The sequence below is a fragment of the Ailuropoda melanoleuca genome, chromosome 2, assembly GCF_002007445.2.
Source record: "Ailuropoda melanoleuca isolate Jingjing chromosome 2, ASM200744v2, whole genome shotgun sequence".
In the NCBI taxonomy this organism is placed as follows: Eukaryota; Metazoa; Chordata; class Mammalia; order Carnivora; family Ursidae; genus Ailuropoda; species Ailuropoda melanoleuca.
In genome coordinates this window covers 79,254,493-79,276,730 of record NC_048219.1, presented here as the reverse complement: position 1 = coordinate 79,276,730, position 22,238 = coordinate 79,254,493, and the positions used below count along the sequence as shown (strand labels likewise).

At 36.9% G+C, this 22,238-nt stretch overlaps 1 protein-coding gene across 1 annotated transcript in view; it reads right to left on the bottom strand.

Annotated features, from left to right (window-relative positions):
* CAPZA1 (capping actin protein of muscle Z-line subunit alpha 1) overlaps positions 1-22,238 on the bottom strand; it is a 46,905-nt gene that overhangs the window by 1,608 nt on the left and 23,059 nt on the right. Inside the window, exons 4-10 of the mRNA XM_002918249.4 lie at positions 21,367-21,418; positions 18,115-18,178; positions 12,273-12,479; positions 9,402-9,481; positions 8,735-8,813; positions 3,063-3,134; positions 313-375 (exon numbers count right to left, since the gene is read on the bottom strand). Coding sequence (XP_002918295.2) covers positions 313-375; positions 3,063-3,134; positions 8,735-8,813; positions 9,402-9,481; positions 12,273-12,479; positions 18,115-18,178; positions 21,367-21,418 — 617 coding nt within the window. The remainder of the gene's footprint in view (positions 1-312; positions 376-3,062; positions 3,135-8,734; positions 8,814-9,401; positions 9,482-12,272; positions 12,480-18,114; positions 18,179-21,366; positions 21,419-22,238) is intronic.

Here is a 22,238-nt window from a genome sequence, read left to right as displayed (position 1 = left end):
CAAAGGACATGCTTGAGTCTTCTAAGAAGGACAGACAGGATGTAATATTCCTAGTAAGCTCCTTTCCCATCTCTAAAGTGAGTTAAGAAGACCACTTACATTACTTCTAAAACTAGGGCTATAATCCCTTCCAAAGTTGAAACCTTGACTGTGAGCACAATGCCAGGTTGCAAGGTCTGTAGTCTCCACACTTACTAACACTGAACACCGATAATTTATGTTAAAGGGACAAAGGGAATTCTAACAAAATGTGTTAGCAGCAAAATAATAAGGTACTAAAGATCTAGAAAAATTAGTTCCAAATCTTCTTACCTGATATTCATTTTCTGCATGCTCTATGATTTTAATAAACTCCTTGGCAGTTTGGACTTCATTCTAATGGAGAAAGAAGGGAAACAGGAATTTTTTTAAAAACTATAAGCAGTCAATAAAAAGATATTGAAAAGACCATCTTAAAGAAATCTTAAGATTTGTAGAACAATTTATAGTTTGTCAAGTGCTCCCATGCACATTACCTTCTTTGATTCTCACAATAACCCTGTGAAGCAGATCTGTTATTAGCACCACCTCCATTTTGCAGATGAGAAAACAGAATCCTTGTAAGTTCCTAGACCAAAATTATACCTCTTTTAAAAGAGAATCCAGTTCTTCTCCAAAAGACCCCATGCTCTTTCCAATCTACCACAGTATGCCCAAATGACATCACCATGATGTCTTGAAATTATACCTCTTTTAAAAGAGAATCCAATTCTTCTCCAAAAGACCCCATGCTCTTTCCAATCTACCACAGTATGCCCAAATGACATCACCATGATGTCTTGAAATTTTTATCCCTTGAAAATATCTCTGGTTTAAGATGATATAAACAACGCCCTCACCAGTATCAGCCATATATATTAAACTCATATACTCCTCTATTTGCTACTTATGATGTCCAACCAACCAACCAACCACATTTTGCTTTACATGATTCAGGTACAATATTAACGTATTCTTTTCACTTCGGTTCATGTTTCATTCTCTCTCTTCCTTTCATCATTAAGTAGAATAGAATTAAAGGTAAAAGGTAAGATTTTCTGCCTAGAGGCGCAGTCCCCAGATTCTTTTAAATGGTCAAAACCATCTTTTGTTTTCATAACAACACTCAGACAAGTCATTTGCTTTTCCACTCCCCTTCTCAAGTATGCATAATGCAGGTCCCAGAAGCTACATGATGTGTGATGGCTTCATCACTCTGATGGCTAATGGAATGTGTGGGCACATATGAGAATCCAGTTGTCTTTTATTAAGTCAGACACTATACAATTCATAAAAATGTAAATCAATGCCATTCTTTGCACTATTTTTTTGGGGGGATTTAGAAAATATAGTTTTTCATGAAAATGTAATTTAGGTTAACAAGTAACGGGCTTCTTACTGTAATTTTTAAAAAAGATTTTATTTATTTGTCAGAGACAGAGAGAGCACACTCACGTGCACAAGCAGGGGTAGCGGCAGGCAGAGGGAGAAGCAGATTCCCAGTTGAGCAAGGAGCCCAATGTGGGACTCAATTCCAGGACCTTGGGATCATGATCTGAGCTGAAGGCAGATGCTTAACCAACTGAGCCACCCAGGTGTCCCTGTTATTGTATTTTTAAATTAATAAATATTTAACATTTCTCAGTTTTAATTTCTAATAAGGTATATATTGACTGATATACATAAACAAAAGCTATTTGGTTTTGTTTGTTTTTCTTTTTAATTTCTGAATTATTTTTTATTTATGTTTTAAAGATTTATTTATTTTAGAGAGAGCCTGGTAGGGGGAGAGGGGCAGAGGGAATGAATCTCAAGCAGCTCTCCACCAAGCACAGAGCCCAGTGCGGGGCTTGATCCCACAACCCTGAGATCACGACTTGAGCTGAAATCAAAAGTTGGATGCTTAACCAACTGAGCCACCCAGGTATCGCTTTTACTTTTTTTAATTTTTATTTATTTAGTTATTTATTTAAAGATTTTATTTATTTATTTATTTGGCAAGAGAGAGAGAGACAGTGTACAAGCAGGGGGAGGAGCAGCCAGAGGGAGAGGGAGAAGCAGGCTCACTGCAGAGTAGGTAGGGAGCCCGATGCAGGGCTTGATCCCAGGACCCTGGGATCATGACCTGAGCTGAAGTGAGACACTTAACTGACTGAGGCACCCAGGTGCCTCTAATTTTTTTTTAAGATTTTTTTTTTTAAACGTAAGCTCTACACTCAATGTGGCACTCGAACTCACAACCCTGAGATCAAGAGCTGCATGCTTCACTGACCGAACCAGCCAGGCACCCCAAACTAAAGCTATTTGAAGGTGCTCAATAACTTCTAGGATATAAAGAAGTACTGAGAATGCAAAAAAATTTATGTCCCTTCTTTCCAGGTATAGAACACAATACTTTTTAATTGAATATTCCTAAAAATGTTCAGCTTCTCTAGTGATACGAATATAGCCCTATAGGATTTGTTGGCAAACTTTCCTTCTTCCTGGTTTTTATTGATTGAAGATATTGCTGTCCTTGAGAAAATCTCACAACTGAGATTTTATTTATTTATTTATCTATTTATTTATTTGACAGCGAGAGAGAGACAGAGAGAGACAGAGACAGTGAGAGAGGGAACGCAAGCAGGGGCAGAGGGAAAGGGAGAAGCAACTTCCCACTGAGCAGGGAGCCCAATGCGGGGCTCGATCCCAGGACCCTGGGATGATGACCTGAGCCGAAGGCAGACGCTTAATGACTGAGCCACCCAGGCGCCTCGAAAATCTCACAACTGAGAAAGAGAGAAGTTTGGATTCTCTAAAGCTATTACCAGTATTTGTCATTATATCATGTTATGTTACATTATATTACATAATTACTTATTACATTTAGTCAAAGACTATGAACTAATATAGAGGGTTGACTGCATACTTTTAGAAGCTGCCAAAATCAAAGCACTGAAAACAAACTGAATTTCTAGTGGCAGAATCAGTACTCAGGATCAAATTCAATTTTTTAAAGAAAAATAAGGCACAAGTGAGACAGATATTAAACATTCCACACTCACCGAAACAGTTACTGAATCCTGTACATCTTTATGACTAACCAACTGAACATTGCCATCTTCATAATAGTGAACCTGGGTGAGACAATGGTTGAGCAAGTTTATATGTAGTTCGTATAGAAACCCATTGCTAAGGTACAAATCCATGTCTTAAACCATGCCCAATCTTTTTTTTTTTAGAGCCATCCCCAATCTTTACCAACTCAAAACAAAATATTAAAATGACCAACTGTAACTTACAATGGTGGTTAAAATTCACAGAACACTTTAAATTTTTAAGAATCCTTGCTTTTCTTAGCAGGGGAAACTGATTATTAAGTTCAACAAATATTTATTATGTGCTTATTGCACTCCAGGCACTGTGCTAGTATTGTGAATACGAAGACCTTAAATAAGATTCCACTCTTAAAGGATTAATTAAAATCTAACATTAGTTTTTCTCTGTGAAATCCAAGGAATTTTAATGGATCCTAATCCCTTACAAATCTCTCCACAATATTGGTAAGTAGATCTGACCAAGTGCAGGAAAACTTAGCTGACATTTAAAGACAAATTGAAAAAACAAATATGCTACTGGTAAATTAGATTACAAAAAAGCAAGACAAAAGCAGTTCTGAGGATGTATGGTAAAGTGGGGTGCTACAATTATGAGACCAATTAGCAAGAAGGAGGCATACACAAGAGACAGACTAACCAACAAAGTTTTGGCAACTTACAAGATAGGTTCAGTCACCTTAACATGGCTACAAACTGTTCATATAAAATAGGATGAGAGTATCCTTTTGTTATGTGCATTTGAACAGGGTCTTGCAAATAGGAGTTGTCACCTAAATGGACAAGTAGAGAAGGACATCTAGCAAGGGGATAAAAAAAGTACAAGAGAATGGTTTAGTTTAGGGAAGAATAAAGAACTCACTATAGATGAGTTATGTGTGGGGGGGAGTGTGGCAGGAGACAGTGCTCTGATGCAAGCTGGAGACAGACTGTGAAAAGCAAACTGCCTTATTAAACCATGTTAAGAATCCAGTCTTTATCCTATTAAAGGTGATAGGACTCAGGGAAGGGGAATGTTTTAGAAAAATTACACTTGTGTTATGAAGAAAATCAAGTGGAGGGAGCTGAAACTGGGGCATAATGCTAGAATAGTAGTCTAAGTACTGCCTGTTTCCTTCATCTAGTCCAGGCTACCAGGACACATTTAGACAAAGGAATGTTTGTAGAGATAAAGCAGAAAAAAAAGAACTATACCTGCTCTACTACAGCTATTATTAGAATCCTTACTATATGTTTAACACTATGCAAAACATTTTAGTTACCACTTATATCATCTCACTCAATCTTTACCAAAACTCTGAAACAGGGACCGTTGTTATTCCTATTTACTTATTTTTCAAGGTTTTATTTATCTGACAGCACAAGTTGGGGGGGGGGTGGTAGGCATAGGGAAAGGGAGAAGCAGGCTCCTCACTGAGCAAGGAGCCCGATGCTGCCAGGCTTGATCCCAGGATCATGGGATCATGACCTGAGCCGAAGGCAGATGCTAGAGGAGCTAGAATATGAATTAGGTCAAACTCCAGAACTAAAACCATATCCAACATGCATAACACCTCCCACTGTTAAGTTTTGTCAAAAAAATAGAAATTCCCTGATCCACGTAGAAGTGATGTGTCTCATTAGGGACTTAACTATCCTAAGATATCATTAGAAGGGGATTAAAACAGCCAAGCCTTCATCTAGGCAGAAACTACAATCCTATTAGCAACAAAAGGACTTCCCTGGGCAATATGAATCTACTAAGAGCCTTGTTTAAGGGGACAAAAAGAGCTGGCTCTATCCAGATGGGCAAGAAAACTAGACTTTCCATACCATCACCAAACATTTAAATTTCATCTTTTGGCTTTCTAAAGGAGTTTAAAGAGAAAAAGACAATTTAAGAATACACTGGAAAAGCAGGGAGTTGATAAATGCCTGTAATACTTACATGCGAGAATCAGAACAGAAAAGATCTGGGCAAAAAAGACTGGGCTAAGTAATGATGACATATAAAGGTTAAAATTCCAACAGACAAGTGAGATAGGGGAAGCTGAATGGACTCCATTCTAGAAAGGCCCTATTTTCTGCTGTTTCTCTGCTAAATCCTATTTACTCATGTTCTCATACTTTGCATCTGAGTAAACCAAAGAAGCTATGTTTCCATTCCAAGGGGACACAAGAAAGTTAATCATTTTCTAAGTTTCATCCCAGGCCCCCAAACACCTGATAACATCTAAGAAGAACTGGATCCCAAGCATGTTCTGGGAAGTTAGCTTCGAACAAACCTTGGTTGACACTGGCATTAATATACCCTACCTTTGGTGATTTATGGAATACACCTATTGTTTACCTGGCACTCACCTTTGATTGGAACCTACTCTGAATTCCTGAAGGATCTGTACCCTGGATCCCTTTCCAGTATAAATCCCTAACCCCAAGTGATGGGGAGACTCACTTTTCCTTTTCTGAGTCTCCCAAACACTCCATCTGCTATACTCTATCACTTACACTATTCAATAAACTCTGCTCTCACTTCCTCCTGGCTTGAGTTTCATTTCTATCCTAAGCAAAGCCAAGGACCCTCCTGGCTGGTTCTGTGGGGCCCCCTCTGGGTCCTCAGATCTGGCCTGCCTACATTACAAGGACAAGATGTTCAAAATACAGGTGGGTCACACCCTGACACTAGTTTTGTTTGATCATTTTTTAACTAAGAAACTCCAAGTCCAGAGGCTGAAAAAAAAACACTAGAAAGAGGAGTGAGTACAAATAGGATGGGGGATATTTAAAAAAATAGAGCTCTGTCCAGAGAAGAAATGAAGATTTACATATTTGAGACAGGTGTCTCAGAATCCATCTGAAAGAAGGTATTATGCAGGGCACACCTTTTTTTGTCCAACTGGTTTGAACTTCTATCATGTGTCTTAAGAACTAGGACGTGCATATAGGAATATAGCATAAGGCCACTAAGTCTTGCTGTTTATAAACCCAGTTGAAAATTCTAAAAATATTAACTTCATTATCTAATACACCAATGATAAATTAAGCTTAAACTCTGAGGGCTTTTTTTTAATTTACAAAAATTTTTTAAAGACTTTATTTTTAAGTAATCTCTATCCAGCATGGTGCTTGAACTTAAAATTCTGAGATCAAGAACCAGCCAGGTGCCCCAACTCTGTTGTAAAACAAAACTTTTTCTTTTTTGGACTGGGAAGGGAACAAACCATTTTACTGAGGTGCTTAGGGGGAGGAGTCCAAAGGTTGGGAGGACAATGACATCAGATATCCTCAAAGGGATCCTTGGCCAGGATCTCCCCAGCTTTAAGGTTGCCAAAAGCAATAAAACCTTTCTAGGTCTCATCTGCTAATAAAAATTTCAACATGACTATCATCAACATAAATCCTCAGAAACTGTTGACTTCCCAGAAGGACCCTTTTGCCTATAGAATAACCAAAGAGCTAAATATCTTAGTGACTTTTCCAAGCAATTCTCACTCTGATTTTTAAGATATGTGTATCAAGCAAGCTTTTCCCCAAGGTGTGATCAGCCAATCTGGTTAGACAATGTGAATGAGGTCTGGGTACTGGCCCCTGTTTTAAGTCTTATCAGAAACTATCACCCTTTATGATATGTACTCTTAATTTATAGGTTTGCATTGACAAAGCTGAAACACAAGCAACCATTTCCTTCTAGAAGAAAATTAAGTCACATAAATTTATAGTAAGCTGCTAGGTTAATGCTAATGTCATAGTTACGGGAGATCTAAAGCATTAGGCTACTCATATGCGTTAAACAGAAATAGAATAATACATATGTTGTCTTAGCTGGGCTCCCCTAGAAGCATACCCCAAGATAAAGATTTAAGAGGAAGTAGTTTATTTGGGAGGTAATCTAAAGAAGGACTAGTAAGGACTGAGGTATTGAGACACGGAAGGGAAGGAAGTGTTACAGGTGCATTAATGAACAGGCTATAGCTATGGGCCCTGGACTCTGGAATTCCAGACTAAGTAGAACAAGCTTCAGAGTGGTCCCACCTGACAGGTGAGGAAGCTGGCATATTTATTTATCTACCAACTCTTGTATGGCACTATGGGCTGCTCCAGAGCTGTGAACTTAACATTTCCAGCTTGCCTCACCTGAGTGGGGCATGCTCCTGTGGCTAGGAAAAGTTCCCAGGAAGAAAGCTACTGGTACTTGTAGCAGTGGGCTATCCTGAAAAGAGTGGTACAGATGATATCTACCACATATGCTCTGATTAAATTATACTGTTTAAAAAGGCAACTCTTGCTAATTGTTATAAAAAAAAAAAGACTTAACACAATACAATAGAAGTACGATTAGGTACTGATTTTCTCAGTTATCAGTAACTTTTTTTTTTAAAGATTTTATTTATTTATTTGACAGAGAGACAGCCAGAGAGAGAGGGATCACAAGCAGTGGGAGAGGAAGAAGCAGGCTCCCAGCAGCGGAGCATGATACAGGGCTCGATCCCATAATGCTGGGATCATGCCCTGAGCCAAAGGCAGATGCTTAATGACTGAGCCACCCAGGGCCCCCAGTTATCAGTAACTTTTAATCTGACCTGAGAGTTAGCTGGGCTTTAGAATTAAATCACCCTAATTTGAAAGTCAAATCTCTGCTAGGATATCAGAAGACCCAGGTAGGCATCCAATGAATTAACAAGCTGCCTATCTGTTCTGAAACAAGCATTAGAAATCTCCTCTGCTTGGTTACTTATATTCCACACATGATGACACTTGGCAATTCTCTCTAGTTCCTCTGTGTTATTTACTTGATTTTAAAACCTTCTGTTATTACTGTAAAAACAAAACAACAATCCCACTCATGTTGCTTTTTTCAGAGCTCAGAGTTAAGTTTTATGTCTCTGTATACACTTAAATGAGGTAATATATATGAGACCCTAAGTAAGTTACAGCAGCTGCTACTCAGTCACTTAATAATTGTTTTCTTCTTTCTTAGAACTGCTATTTTTTTTCTTTTTTTAAAAGATTTTATTTATTTGACCAAAAGAGAGACAGCTAGCGAGAGAGGGAACACAGGCAGGGGAGTGGGAGAGGAAGAAGCAGGCTCCCAGCAGAGGAGCCTGATGCGGGGCTCGATCCCAGGACCCTGGGATCGCGCCCTGAGCTGAAGGCAGACGCTTAATGACTGAGCCACCCAGGTGCCCCCAGAACTGCTATTTTTAAAAATTATTATTATTATCAAATTTTTTTAAGTAGGCACCACACCCAATGTGAAGCCCAACGCAGAGCTTGAACTCAGGACCCTGAGATCAAGACCTGAGCTGAGATCAGGAGTTTGACACTTAACTGACTGAACCACCCAGGTGCCGATAGAACTGCTATTTGATAATTCCTGCAAAAACCTTAGGTTATCTTTGGAAGAGAAAAATAATAAGCAAGCAGTACATACCACATGACTATCCTTTATCAATCCAGAATAGCTCTTTTTAACTACCTCCCCACAAAGGAGGCTTCTATTTCTATTTACTACCATCCATCTTCCTGTGCATCTATCTACATATAGTTGTTCCTTACCTCAAATACCAGAACAAATACCAACTTCCATGTTTGTTTTCAAGGTGTGACATTTTAACATGGCCGATTAACATGTGGGGTCTCACCTGAATCTTAAGTACTCCAACCACCTGGGCTGTAGGTGGTGTGATGGTGAACTTCCACTCTGACCTCCAACGACCATTCCTATTAAAACACACACAAGACTGCAGAGTTAGCAATAAGCCCAAGAAAGAGGTGATTTGCCACTGAGGCAGAGAATTTGGGCAAGAGGGGGGAAAAGTCATTTCCAGTTTGACATATCTAAGGCTCTGTCTACTCAAATATAAGTCTGTATCCGAGTGCCTAAACATAAGCCTTTTCTAAGTTATTCTGACTTTCATTTTTCAATCTTGGAATAGAACACCATGCCTATACTGTTCATAGGAGGCTCTTCCACACACAGATGGGCTGCTGAGTTGTGCAATTAATTCAAGTATTATTAACCAAACCCAAGTAAAACTCAGATTTTCAACTAGGCACTTTAATAATCAATTACTTATTCTCACTCAATATTAAGAGCACTTTTTAAAAAGACAGATTATAAAATCTTGGAATTGAAAGGAATCTAAATGTTCACATCTAAATCCCTCGTTTTACAGATGGGGAACTGAAGTCTCTCGGTCCAATAACGTATCCCAAACTAGTCAGACTAAAAACCAAGTTTCAACTGCTGGTTTGGTTTCTTTCTAATATAAGTTAGAAACAAATAGAACAGAACATCTATTTTCTTACCAGAAGTTTTTAGGCTGAAACTGGTGGCTTTCAATACATGCAATAATGGTCTGTTGCCCATCTATAGTTTTAGCATAAACCTATTGTTAAAAAAAAAAAAAGTTAGACTCTGAAAACATATTTAATCTAAGTGACAAATACTGTACAAAGGCAGCATGCTAAATACTTGGAGGAGACAAAGAATCAGGCAGGATGAGCTTACAACTCACAAGACTTCATGGAATGTCAACACAGAGCAGAACATGTTTAGTTCCACAAGAGACCATGGTACAATGAACACAGAAGGAAATACTAGTCCTGACTGGGGGTACAAGGGAGGTGCCAGTTAGGCTGGCCTTACAAGACAGGTGAGATACTCGTAAGCAGAGACTGAGAGGAAAGATGAGTAAACTGTTCAGACAGGAAACTGGGGGCTTGTTCAGTTAAATGGCAATTAGTTCTTTCAGGTTAGACAGTGCGTGTGAGGTGGACTATTGGTGATAATCCAGGATAGTAGATTTAAGTCCCGTAGTTGTAGGTGTAAGGTAAACATCTAGACATTATTCTACAGGTAATGGACAGACACCAAAACAATATAACCAGACCTATTGTTTTGGAAGAGTAATTAATATTGGTATAAAGGATAAAATGGAGGAAAAGCTGAAGGTGGTAATGAGGCCAGAGCATTAATCTAGGCAATAAATCCGGGTAGTTATCAGTCGGTATCAGGACGCAGAAGCATAATTGAGTCTAGCAATATACTGCAAGTGAAGGGAAAAAAAGAGGAAAGAGCCAAAGTACTTGCATGCTGAGATGGCCAGAAAGATGGTAGCAAACTGGGAAATTCAGCTAGAAGTTAGAAACCCCAACTGTTCCTTAATGTGGAAGAGGTGAACAGAAATGCAATACAAAGGAAAAGCAAAAAAATAAATAGTGCTTTACAGTCCACAAAATGTTTTCACATTTACTTTCCATATATTGAATAACTTGAGTTTTTAAGAGAGAGAAATACAGCAATGGGGAATGCCAACATTTACAAAAGCAGGGAGAAGAAAAGAAGTAGAGACAGACTTAGAATGAGTAGAGGGTGCTGGCAGAGCAGTCTAAGCAAAAGAGAGTTTCTGGAAGTAGTTGGTCGGTCTCAGTGTGAAATACCATATGAAAGTCAAGGATAAAGAAAAGGATACTGAGTCAGGCAATTCAGGAACCGTCAATAACCTCAGAGAGAAGTTTCTATAAAGACTGAAGCCAGAATTCACAGGGTTAAAGAAGTAGATAGGTAATGAAGAAGTGGCACTAGCAGGAGCAGATGTTCCCAGGTGTGGTTATGTAGCAGAGAGACAGAGATAAGGGAAGGAAAGAAGTGAAGGAGAGGAAGGAGGAGCAAGAGAGAAAAAGAGAAGTAACTTACAGAAATTTTTATGACTGAGGAAAAGTTTGTTCTCCTCAAGGACAGGAGAAATAAAAATATTTCTAGGTAAAGAGAAATCTATGGGATAGGCTAATATAAAATCAAGAATAAGGATCCTTCTTCCTAAGATTAAGTACAGTGGAAGAGAGAAGATTGCTGAATGTGGAAAGAAGAGAAAAAGATTTCATGTCAGTCTTACTAAAATGTGGGGGATCAGACAGATGCCTAAGGACAATGGGAATGGTTTGGAACACGCTATATAGAAAACATCATAGGGAACACTGAGATGACATTACGAATTACTAAGCAGGACAGCTCCGAGGATATAAAACACTTGGGTACAGTAGACACTGTCAGAACAATTCCATGGCTTTTGTAGCTCATCTGTGAGTTAAGACAAGTGAGAAAAGCTGAGAAAAGGACACAGTAGGGTTACTTGGTGTAGAAGCTCTCCAAAGAAAGGTACGACCGAATTTTAAATAGGTAACAAATGTGAAGTAGAAAATTTAGGATTGCAAAGTCAATTTCTAAAAGAGAGTGCATCATGACTTCCTTTGCAATCCTGGGTTGCAAAATGGAACTGTACTTATCCACCATAATGGGTTTTCTCCATTATTTAAAAAATAAAAAACAAACAAAAAACATGTAATAGTAACAATATCTAACATTTAGCCAAAGCTTTCTTTGTGCCATTTTCCAAGCATTTTATATGTGTTATTAGCTCACTCACAATCCTATGAAGTAAGAACTATCATTTCCATTTTATGAGTGAAAAGGCACAGAGATGTTAACTCATTTGCCCAAGGTCACGTTGCTAATTAAGTGGCAAGACAAAGATTCAAACCAGTTAGTATGGCTTCAGGTAAGGACTCTTAACCGAAATTGTATTATTGCCATTTAACCCATCATCATTACATACTTTAAATATTCTAATAGACATTTTTCTTAATTATATCTGTAATTTTACAAAGGAAAAATCATGAGTCAAATTTATCATTTTTTTAACATCAAGAGGTAGTTTAAAAAAAAGTCAAATTACCAGATTAAAAAAAAATAGTTCAAATAGTTGAGACAATCAAATGAAAGTATCTAAACTATGTAAGACATAGCTTTCTATAAAAATGCCTATACCAAAAAGTCATAAATGTGGCAACAGCTGTCTTGACAATCTTAATTTACTTTTTCCCCATGTGTAAAGATGTTTAAAAACTTTTTTTGATGGGTATAAGGCAATTTCTGATGAATAAATAAGAGAAAGGTGAAATAGGATAAAATGAAATTTAAAATTTTTATGCACTGGCATTTTTAAAAAGAATTTTCCATATATACAAACTCTTTCAAAAATGAGTTAGGGAATAAAATACAGAGGAGACTCTAACTAAGAAGAAAGAAGTGATGTTTGGCTGGCCAAAGCCCCCAAAGGATGAGGTAAATGTAAGAAATAAAACATTCTTTAATAATGAAGCAGGCAGATACTTAACAGTACAGAAGCCGTTGGAATAATGATCTTTCACATAGGCCCTTAAAGCACTGTCACAGGATTCTCTCCAAGACTTCAGACCTCCATCTACGTCCTCTGGCTGGGGGTCACATGCTTCTTTCCGTAAGTGATCAAACTTAAAGGAAATTTTGTTTCTTGGATCTAAAAATCTGCTATTACCCAGGTCACCGTGCTCTGTAATTAAGACCTTCCAAAGAATAATTACAAATATGAGTAACTGTAAAAAGACAGTTGTCAAATTTTACAAAGCAAATAAAAATTCTGAAGAGGCCAGTTAACTTTTCATTTATACTTGGATTTCTCTTCCATACTGACTTTTCAATCAAGTCACATTTTTTTTAAATTAAATTAAATTTTTTAAGTAAACTCTACCCCCACGTGGGGCTTGTACCCATGACCCCAAGATCAAGAATAGCATGCTCTACTGGGGCGCCTGGGTGGCACAGCGGTTAAGCGTCTGCCTTCGGCTCAGGGCGTGATCCCGGCGTTATGGGATCGAGCCCCACATCAGGCTCCTCTGCTATGAGCCTGCTTCTTCCTCTCCCACTCCCCCTGCTTGTGTTCCCTCTCGCTGGCTGTCTCTATCTCTGTCAAGGTAAAAAAAAAAAATCTTTAAAAAAAAAAAAAAAAAAAAAAAAAAAAAAGAATAGCATGCTCTACTGACTAAGCCAGCCAGGTGATCCTCAAGTCACATTTTTATTCTTTTTTCCCTAAGATTTATTTATTTCAGAAAGAGAAAGAAGAGAGAGGTTGGGGTGGGGGGAAGGAGACAGAAACTCAAGCGGACTCCGCATGGAGCCTAACTAGTGGCTCGATCTCACAACCCTGAGATCACGACCTGAGCTGAAACCAAGAGCTGGACGCTCAACCGACTGTACCACCCAGGCGCTCCTCACATTTATATTCTTATAAAAATATTATGTTTATAGTTAAGTCACCTCTAAACCACAACATCTCCCCATCCTACCCTTCATTTCTTGGTTTCTGTCTAGTGTACTGCCAACATGTATACCTTATATATAGCCGTAACAATAACTTACCTGTATTCTTTTACGTTCTTCTTTTTATATATTTCATAAAACTTTTCCAGTCATTATACTTAGCATTTAAAATAGGTAATACATTCACGTGGTTCAATAATGAAAAAATATATATACAAAGTGAGATCTTTGTCTCACCTTTAACTCTTATCCACCAAATTCCTAATAAATTTCCCCTTCTCTACAAGGCAACTGATTTTATTAATTTACAGCAAGGGTCAGGATGGTAGGTGCCACTTATTTTTATAAAAAGTTTTATTGAACACAGCCCTGCTTGTTTGTTTTGTATTATCTATGGCTGCTTTCCTGAAACAGCAGTGTTGAGTAGTCACAACTGACGACTCTATGTCCAGCAAAGCTGAAAATATTTACTCTGGCCCTTTACAAAAATCTGCCAATCTCTGATACATTCATTCAGAGTTTCTTTTTTTTTACAAATATAAGTATGAATATATATTCTAACTCCCCACCCCTTTCTTTTACACAAAAACTAGCACACTATCCTGTACTTACTTAAAACAACAACAACAACAACAAAAACCCAACTTAATATATCCAGAAGAACTTTCCCGATAAGTACTCAGAGAACTTCTTTATTTTTGTTACAGTTGTATACTACACCATTGTATGGATATTCAAAAATTTATTCAACCAGTCCTCTATTAATGGATAGTCTGGGTGGTTATTATGAACACTATGGCAACAAATGTCCTTGTACGTTCATTTATGTACAAATGATGTACGTGTGCCAAGTACTCATGTGAGATAAATTCTCTGAAGGGGGACAACTAGGTCAAAAGGAAAATGTATTCATAATATTGACAGAGATTGACAAACTGCCCTATATCACAGATAGGGTGTCGTACCAAGTTACAAGCGCAACATCAGTAGAAATTTCAATTGGCATTTCCTTTCATCTTTTAAGAAGAGTCATTTTCTAGTTGAACTCTTTATTAATTAGGCAGGTAAAACTTTCCATCTGTCAAGTTTCACATATTTTTCCCTAATTTCCCATTTGTCTTTTGACACACATACCATTTTTAATAATTATATATAATTTCAGAATATTGACATACCATAATATACTTAATCATTTCCAAATTGAAGGAAATTTAAGCTACTTACAGTTTCCATTATCGAAAGCCACTATAAATTCTACCATAAATAAAATCTTCTGCTAAAAAAAATCTTTGGAAAGAATTCCTAGTTTTGAGATTTCTGTCCTTATCACCAAACTAACCTTTAAAAAACTTGTTTACAATGATGGTAGGAACCACGAATGTAACTATTTCCTTAGACTTAACCCTCATAAAGCCTTCTCATCACAATTCTGCAACTTTCATAGCTAAAAGGTAAATATATTCACATTAAACTTTAATCCGCATTTCCTTAATTATTACTTTTGGGCAATCTAACACTTTCCTAAGTTTGCTTTGTTATTTCCCACTTGGGTGCAAGTGGTTTATGTCTGTTGCTTGTTTATTCACTGAACTCTTGGCATCATCCTTAGGTATCTGAATAACCTCTTTATCTATTATGCTTGAGGAACATATTTACTCCTTTTTAAATCTTATTTTTAAACCTTTTTATTATGCAAAGGTCATTTTTTCTTTCTTTCTTTTTTTTTTTAAGATTTTATTTATTCATTTGACAGAGATAGAGACATTCTGCGAGAGAGGGAACACAAGCAGGGGGAGTGGGAGAGGAAGAAGCAGGCTCCCAGTGGAGGAGCCCAGGATCACGCCCTGAGCCGAAGGCAGACGCTTAATGACTGAGCCACCCAGGTGCCCCGCAAAGGTCATTTTCTTTTATAAACTTTCTTCTTTGAAGTTTTTTTTATATATTTCAGTGCTCTCTACACCCAACGTGGGGCTGAAAATCACAACCCTAAGATCAATCACAGCATACTCCACTGACTGAGCCAGCCAGGCGCCTGCCTCCTTTTATAAACTTCCTAATGTTTCATTATTACTTAAGTTATGATTCCCTTTCCATTCCCTACTAAATTTTTATGTTTTAAAAAAAATATTCAACCTTTAAACTCCACCTGGAATTAATCTAAGTGTACAGTTGGCACTGGAAATCAAAGTTAGATTAATCTCATAAATTTCATCAATTGTTTCCTTTTCCCTTCTGTTTTATGATACTTAGGGGCTTTCTGATTGTTGCCTTGTGTCTTTCATTAGTCTCTCATTTGTTTTTTGTAATCAGAATGATCCTGTATGGTCTATTTTTCATAGGAATTGTATGAAATCTATTTGAAAAACAAAGTTTCCATATCATTTATATTTCTTATTCAGATAAGCTTTCCATATTATTTATACTTATTCAGAAACATGGTATTTAAATCTACTTAATTTTCCATTTATTTCCTTGATTAAAGTGTGTGTGTGTATGTGTGTGAACTGTATTGCAGACTCTTGCTAGTTTCCAATCCAATATCTATTCTCTCCTTTCCCTTACTAACAAAACTGCAAAGGTTTTCAAAAAGACAATGTGTACAACTAAAAAAATGACACTTTCCAGCTAGTAATGACAAAGTGATAGGAGTTTTGGCAATAACTTATCAGTGGAAGTTGCTTCTGGAAAGGCCAAAAGTACCTTTTGCAACTTCCTCTTTTTCCTTCCTGGAACATGGATTCAGTGCCCTGAAAATGGGGCAGCTCTCTTAAAGAGCATGATAATGAGGGGTGCTTGGGTGGCTCAGTCAGTTGGGCATCTGCCTTCGGCTCAGGTCGTGATCCCAGGGTCCTGGGATTGAGCCCTGTGTCGGGTTCCCAGCTCAGCGGGGAGCTTGCTTCTCCCTCTACCCCTTGCTCACGTGTTCTCTTTCTCTCTCAAATAAATAAATAAATCTTAAAAAAAAAAAAAGAGCATGATAATGAAAGCCACACTGAAGGAAGGCAGAAGAAAGAGGTGGAAGCAACTAGGATCTCTGATGACATCATGGAGCTACTATAACAGCTCTCTAATATTATCTCTGGACTTCTTACATAACAAAAATTTCTACTTAATCTACTATAGTCAATTTTTATTATATGCAGGGGTGCCATCTACTTTATTTTTGTCTTTTTTCCTTTGTGAGTATGTGTGTTTTATGGTACCTACTTTATTTTTTTAAAGATTTTATTTTTAAGTAATCTCTATACCCAACACGGTGCTCGAACTTATAACCCTGAGATCAAGTTTTGCATGGTCTACTCACTAAGCCACCCAGGCGTGCCCCTATGGCAACTACTTTAATAATTTATACATCTTTCCTTGTTTTAGTGTCCAGGTAATGGCTTTTTGTTGTTGCTGTTGTGGCTAAGAATGCAATCTCCTGTTGACTATATTTTTAAAGTTAGCTACTACTGGTATATGGGAATGTTCTTATAACATGTACCTGGACACATATTATTTCAATAATTCTTCTCTATTATTAAATTATACAATATCAATTGCAAGGAATTTTTATCATTTTTTCAGTGTTTATCTTTTATACTTGTAATTATTTTCATTAAGAAAATTAAGATAAGCAAAAATATAAACCAAAACAAACAATAAGCAAAACAAATTCTAGTAATCCTGTAATTCTAACACACAGTTAACATTTTGGTGTATATTTTCCCACATTTCCTTTTCTATGTACATCTATATATAGCTTTGACTCCTAAGATGCATATGTCCTCCCATGACTTAACATTTCATAAAATGGGATGCATCTTACACTTGATGGCATCTTAAGACTGTGTCAGAGTTTAACTGGCAGTGTTTTTTCTTAGTGATACATAAAATAATGGTGTACTTTTCACAGAATTTAATAGGCCCTGATTCTCGGATGCCTGGGTGGCTCAGCTGGTTAGGCGTCTGCCTTTGGCTCTGGTCATGATCCCAGGATTCTGGGATACAGCCCGCATCAGGCTCCCTATTCAGTGGGGAGCCTGCTTCTCCCTCTCCCTCTGACCCTCCTCCCCACTTGCGCTCTCTCTCTCAAATAAACAAAATCTTAAAAAAAACCGCACTGATATATTAAGTTCACTTACCAGCACAATTCTACATATGCTTCTTTATGTGTTCTAGCTTAACATATCACAAACATCTTCCCAGATCAATATTTCAGTGTATGCGCACCCAAAAGGAGCACATTCCCAGATCAGTATTTATATTGATTTTCAATGACTACATGGTATTTTGGTCTACAGATAATGAATTTAATGTTGGGCATTTAGATTGTTCTCAATTTTTCACTATTATAAACCTTGCTTCAAATAATCTTTTTAATATATTTACATACTTATTTTCCTAGAAGAAATTCTGCAGATTTGTGAGTTCAAAGAAGATTCAGACTTTTACAAAACATTTGGTATTTAGTGAAATATTACCTTTGAAGTGTACATTAATGAATATGGAAGATCCTGTCATACAATGTTATTAACTATGATAATAATGGAAATATTTGCTTTGTTCCTCTATTTGAATAGGGATGCCTATTTTCCTATACAATGTCAAATTTGATGTCTCCTGTTATTTTTACCAAGGAGAATTACATACAGCTATAAAATCTGTGTGAAACTCAACTCTTATTTTCACTATTCTTTTTAGGGGCAGCTCTCTTTTCCTGTCAAAGAAACTCCCAGTATTATGAGAGAGAGGAAGAATTTCCTGATATGTAGAATATTTGCAGAAGCTATGAAAACTAAGACATGAATTTATTCAGCATCTTATCTTCAGACATCTGCTTTGGTTTCTAAGATTTCTACTACCACCCAGGCACAGCCTACCAAAATGAACAATCATTACCTGATCTTCATATCCTTCTATCTTCACGGGCGTGAACTGATCCATGTTATACTGGGCAAATGCACTGTTTTTTAAAAAGTAAAAAAAGGGGGGGAGAATTATACATAAACACAAAGGTAATTCACATAATAGTGAAAGAGAATGAGAAAATATTCTCTGGTGCTCTTTCCCTTTCCCTCTAGGCAACTGGTGTTTTCCTAATGCCTTCCAGCTTTCTCCACAGAGATCTCAGATGTGCCCTAAACTCTGAAATTACCTTTTCCTCTGCACTCCTAGGCTCCAATAGAAATCCCCCTTAGACTATTCCCAAGTTTTAAGAAATCCAGTTTTTGTGAATTACCAACAGTTTTAATCATTTAGACAAAAGCTTTCAGTAATTCAAAAAAGATCTTCAATTGATGCACTATTTTAGCAATGCTATCTTCTTTATTCTGGCTCTGAGGCAGGACAGGTAGGAGAGATCACAATTAAATGTACTGGAAGACATCTGACATGGGGAGAGGGTTAGGTAAGAGCTGAGCATGAGTCAAATCTCAGATGAGAGTTTAAGGCATAAGAGATTATCTGAAAAGGGGGATATATGAATAATCAAAGTGCATGCCTAATATTACTGTTTACTTGTCCAGTGCTACATTTGCAAAACTGCATTTTCAATGGCTCCCTAGTACATCTTACGAAGTAAGCAAAAAGATAAAGTGAAAGAAAAATGGAAATAAGCTGCAGTGTAAAAAAGCATAATAACTTACAAAGTATCAGTCCTCTCACAGAATTCACTTGCCAAGAGAAGAGTTAAACACCACTCCAGCCCAATTTTAACCTACTAAAACACCTACTAGACCACTATTTTTAAGCAGACTATTAAATACTTCCTAGACTTTTCAAGAGAAACCAAAGAAACAGATATTTAAAGCTAATCTTCAATCTTTTCATTTTAAGTTGTTATTGTGTTTTTTAATTAACTATTTCCTCATAACACCACAACCACATTAACAAAATTAGTCCTCAACACAGTGGTTCTTCAGAAAAGAATATAAACTAAAGGTTCATGGAAAGTGGGTTATTATTATTATTATTTTTAAGAAAAGCTTAAGGAGTAAATAAGTATTCCATTCTAAAATACATCCTAAGATTATAGATTACAAACACCAACATCAAATTTGTTAACATTTAATCCCATCTCAAGAAAATGGTATTTCCATTCTACCATTTGTGTGGGCCAAAAACTTGGGATCATCTTTGATTCTTCTTTCAAATTTCACATGCCATCACCAAATCTTATAGGTTCTACCTTGAATACATATTCAGAATCTGATTCCTTCTCATCACCCTTCCTACTACCACTCTAGTCCAAACCACTGCCGTTTATCTCTCAACTACTGCAGTAAGTCTTCTAACTACTCATCTTCCTTTAATCTTTGCCCCCTGCATAGCAGCCAGTGATTATTCTAAAACACAATCTCATCGAGTCATTCTCCGCTAAAAACACTAATAACTTGCCCTCCCTTTCAGAATAAAATCCTCTCTGTGGCCTACAACACCCTACTTAGTACAGAAGGGCTGGGAATTATCAGAGAATGGTTTTAGAGATCAGAAGCATAGGCAGAAATCCAGGAAAGAGTAAATGTGAACTCGTTCAAGCCTCCTTCATTTTATATAGAAGGCAATAATGATGAGGATGATGATTACTGAAACATTTACTGAATGCTTACTATGAGGACTATGGCCAAGGAACTGAAGTACCTCATTACAGGAAAAAAACTGAATTTTTCATCCCTGTGGAAAATCAAATATTTGGGCATAAGACAGTTCTCCTTTAGTAAGAATGTTCTCTGAAAATCTAGAATCTGTAAGAACCAGAATATTTATAAAAACAAAGCTTTATTGTCAATTAAAGCATCTGAACTAAATACCCAGTTCTACTGTTACTCCTAACTGGAAATGGGACAATAGGCTCAGGATGCAATCAATCTTGGGTCTTGGCATTCCACTCCCCGTCTCTTCAGCAGTACCTTATCACGTTAAGGATACTGTAGATTTATTCTGGGTAGCTCTCAAGGATACAACTAAGACCAATATGTGTCAGGCAAGGAATTTGCCTTGTGAGATAGTGAATTCCTTATTATTAGAGGCATTCAGATTGGATAATCATCTGCTGACAAAATGTAGATAAGGTTCTCTCAATGACAGGGCAGAGATAGACAGGCGTTGAACTAGCAAATCATGAATCCCTTTTTCTATGGCATTCTATGCATCTAAAAGAAACCAGCATTAGAATGTATCTTTGGTGTGTGCCTAAATCAATGTGTAATTAGAACAGCATTCATGATGACAATTATAGTGATGCTGTACAAATGTTAGGGTTTGCAGAATCTGGTCCCAAAATGAGTTCCAAAAAAGCAGCATGGACAGGGCAGAAGATGACTATTTCTCAGGTAGCAGCTCTTAAGACAGTTTTCTATAGCTAAAATCTAAACCAACTGTATATCATACCAAATGCTTTTATGATAATTATTTGTTGCTTTACATCAAAATCCTGTCCCATCCTCTTTACCTCACGCTTTCCCAGTCATCATCCTTTCCTGGTTTCCTCTTTACAAAGGAACTCTGGGCCAATTAGACAGATAGTGATTGAAAGAGAATTTTGTATGTAAAGGAGAGTAGTGATAAAGCCAGATAACAGGGGGCCTTGAAAGCTAGACAGTGTTTGGATCTAAAGAAAAAACACACGCCACTGTAATGGTTTTGAGGACAAAGACAAAATGAAAATGGTATTTTAGAAAGATTAATTAGCCTGATAGTGACAAGGAATCAATGACTGGGTTGAATAACCATGTAGAATAACATTCTACAGTTAACTCTATTAAGGCACTTTCTGAATATCTACTATTTTGTGGCAATTTGAGAAGATTATTCCTCAATAGTAGCCTAATTTTTCTATAGCTAGCATTTAAAAAAAATTCAACATGAACTAAAAGGAGTATAGAAGAAACCCTAACAGCTCATATTAAGCTCTGCTTTAACAGGTAAATCAAGGCAAAAGGAAAAAAAAGTAAGATCATATATAATAAACTTAAAGGAAGTAAAACACCATGGCATGTTTTCTCCAGGAAAAATACAACTAAAACTGCTAAAACCAACTGCTTTATATTGAAGTATTTTATTTTAAGCTTAATTTTCGGGGTACAAATTTGTTATCAACATAGTTTATCCAAAATTAAAATAAAATATAAGTGGATCTTGAAGGATACTTACTGTGCTGCCCCTTCCCTGAGGAGATTGTCATTATTAAGTAGTAGCCGGACATCTGAGGGGAAAAAAACATTAAAAGATGTTAAAATTAAAATGTTCAGTAGAGGACAAACTTAAAAATTTTTAAAAAATCAGGCTTTGCAAAGTTAGTCTTCAGACATATGTACACATAGAATTCTTTTTTTAAAAAAGATTTTATTTATTTATTTGACAGAGAGAGAGCACAAGCAGGGGGAGCAGTTGGGAGAGGGAGAAGCAGGCTTGATCCCATGACCTGAGCCGAAGGCAGATGCTTAACTGACTGAGCCACCCAGGCACCCCTACATAGAAATTCTAAAAATGCAAATGAACAGATGCTAATGTTCATAAATTTGCATATAATTATTTGTGGTACAATAATCCAACAACTTCTCAAAGAACTTCATGGCAAATGAAAAACATGGTTTAAAGAAAGTTATAGTTAGAACTGTTAATTTTGTATCTAAAGAATCCTTTAAAATGAGAGTAACAATTGGAGGCTTTTCTCTAACATCAGACCAAGAAAGCTGGGCAAAATTCAGTCAGTGGCAGTGAAATTACCCAATATATTTTTCTACGAAGAATTTAATGTAAGGGACTATATCCTTTTAAAAAGCTGTGTATCAAGAGTCTAGTCACTCTTCTTTTGGAAGAGGAGGTCCTTGTTATATAAGAAACTACTACACATTAATTCCAATAGGGAAAACTAACTATAAGCCAAAGGCCATTGACTCTTAGGGCTTCTGAAAGAAGAGGCTGGCCAGAGGCCAATGTGTAGTATGCCAATAAAAACCAGCCCTCGTGCCACAAGTAGCTTGCCAATTTCTTTTTTTTTAGTAGCTTGCCAATTCTTAATC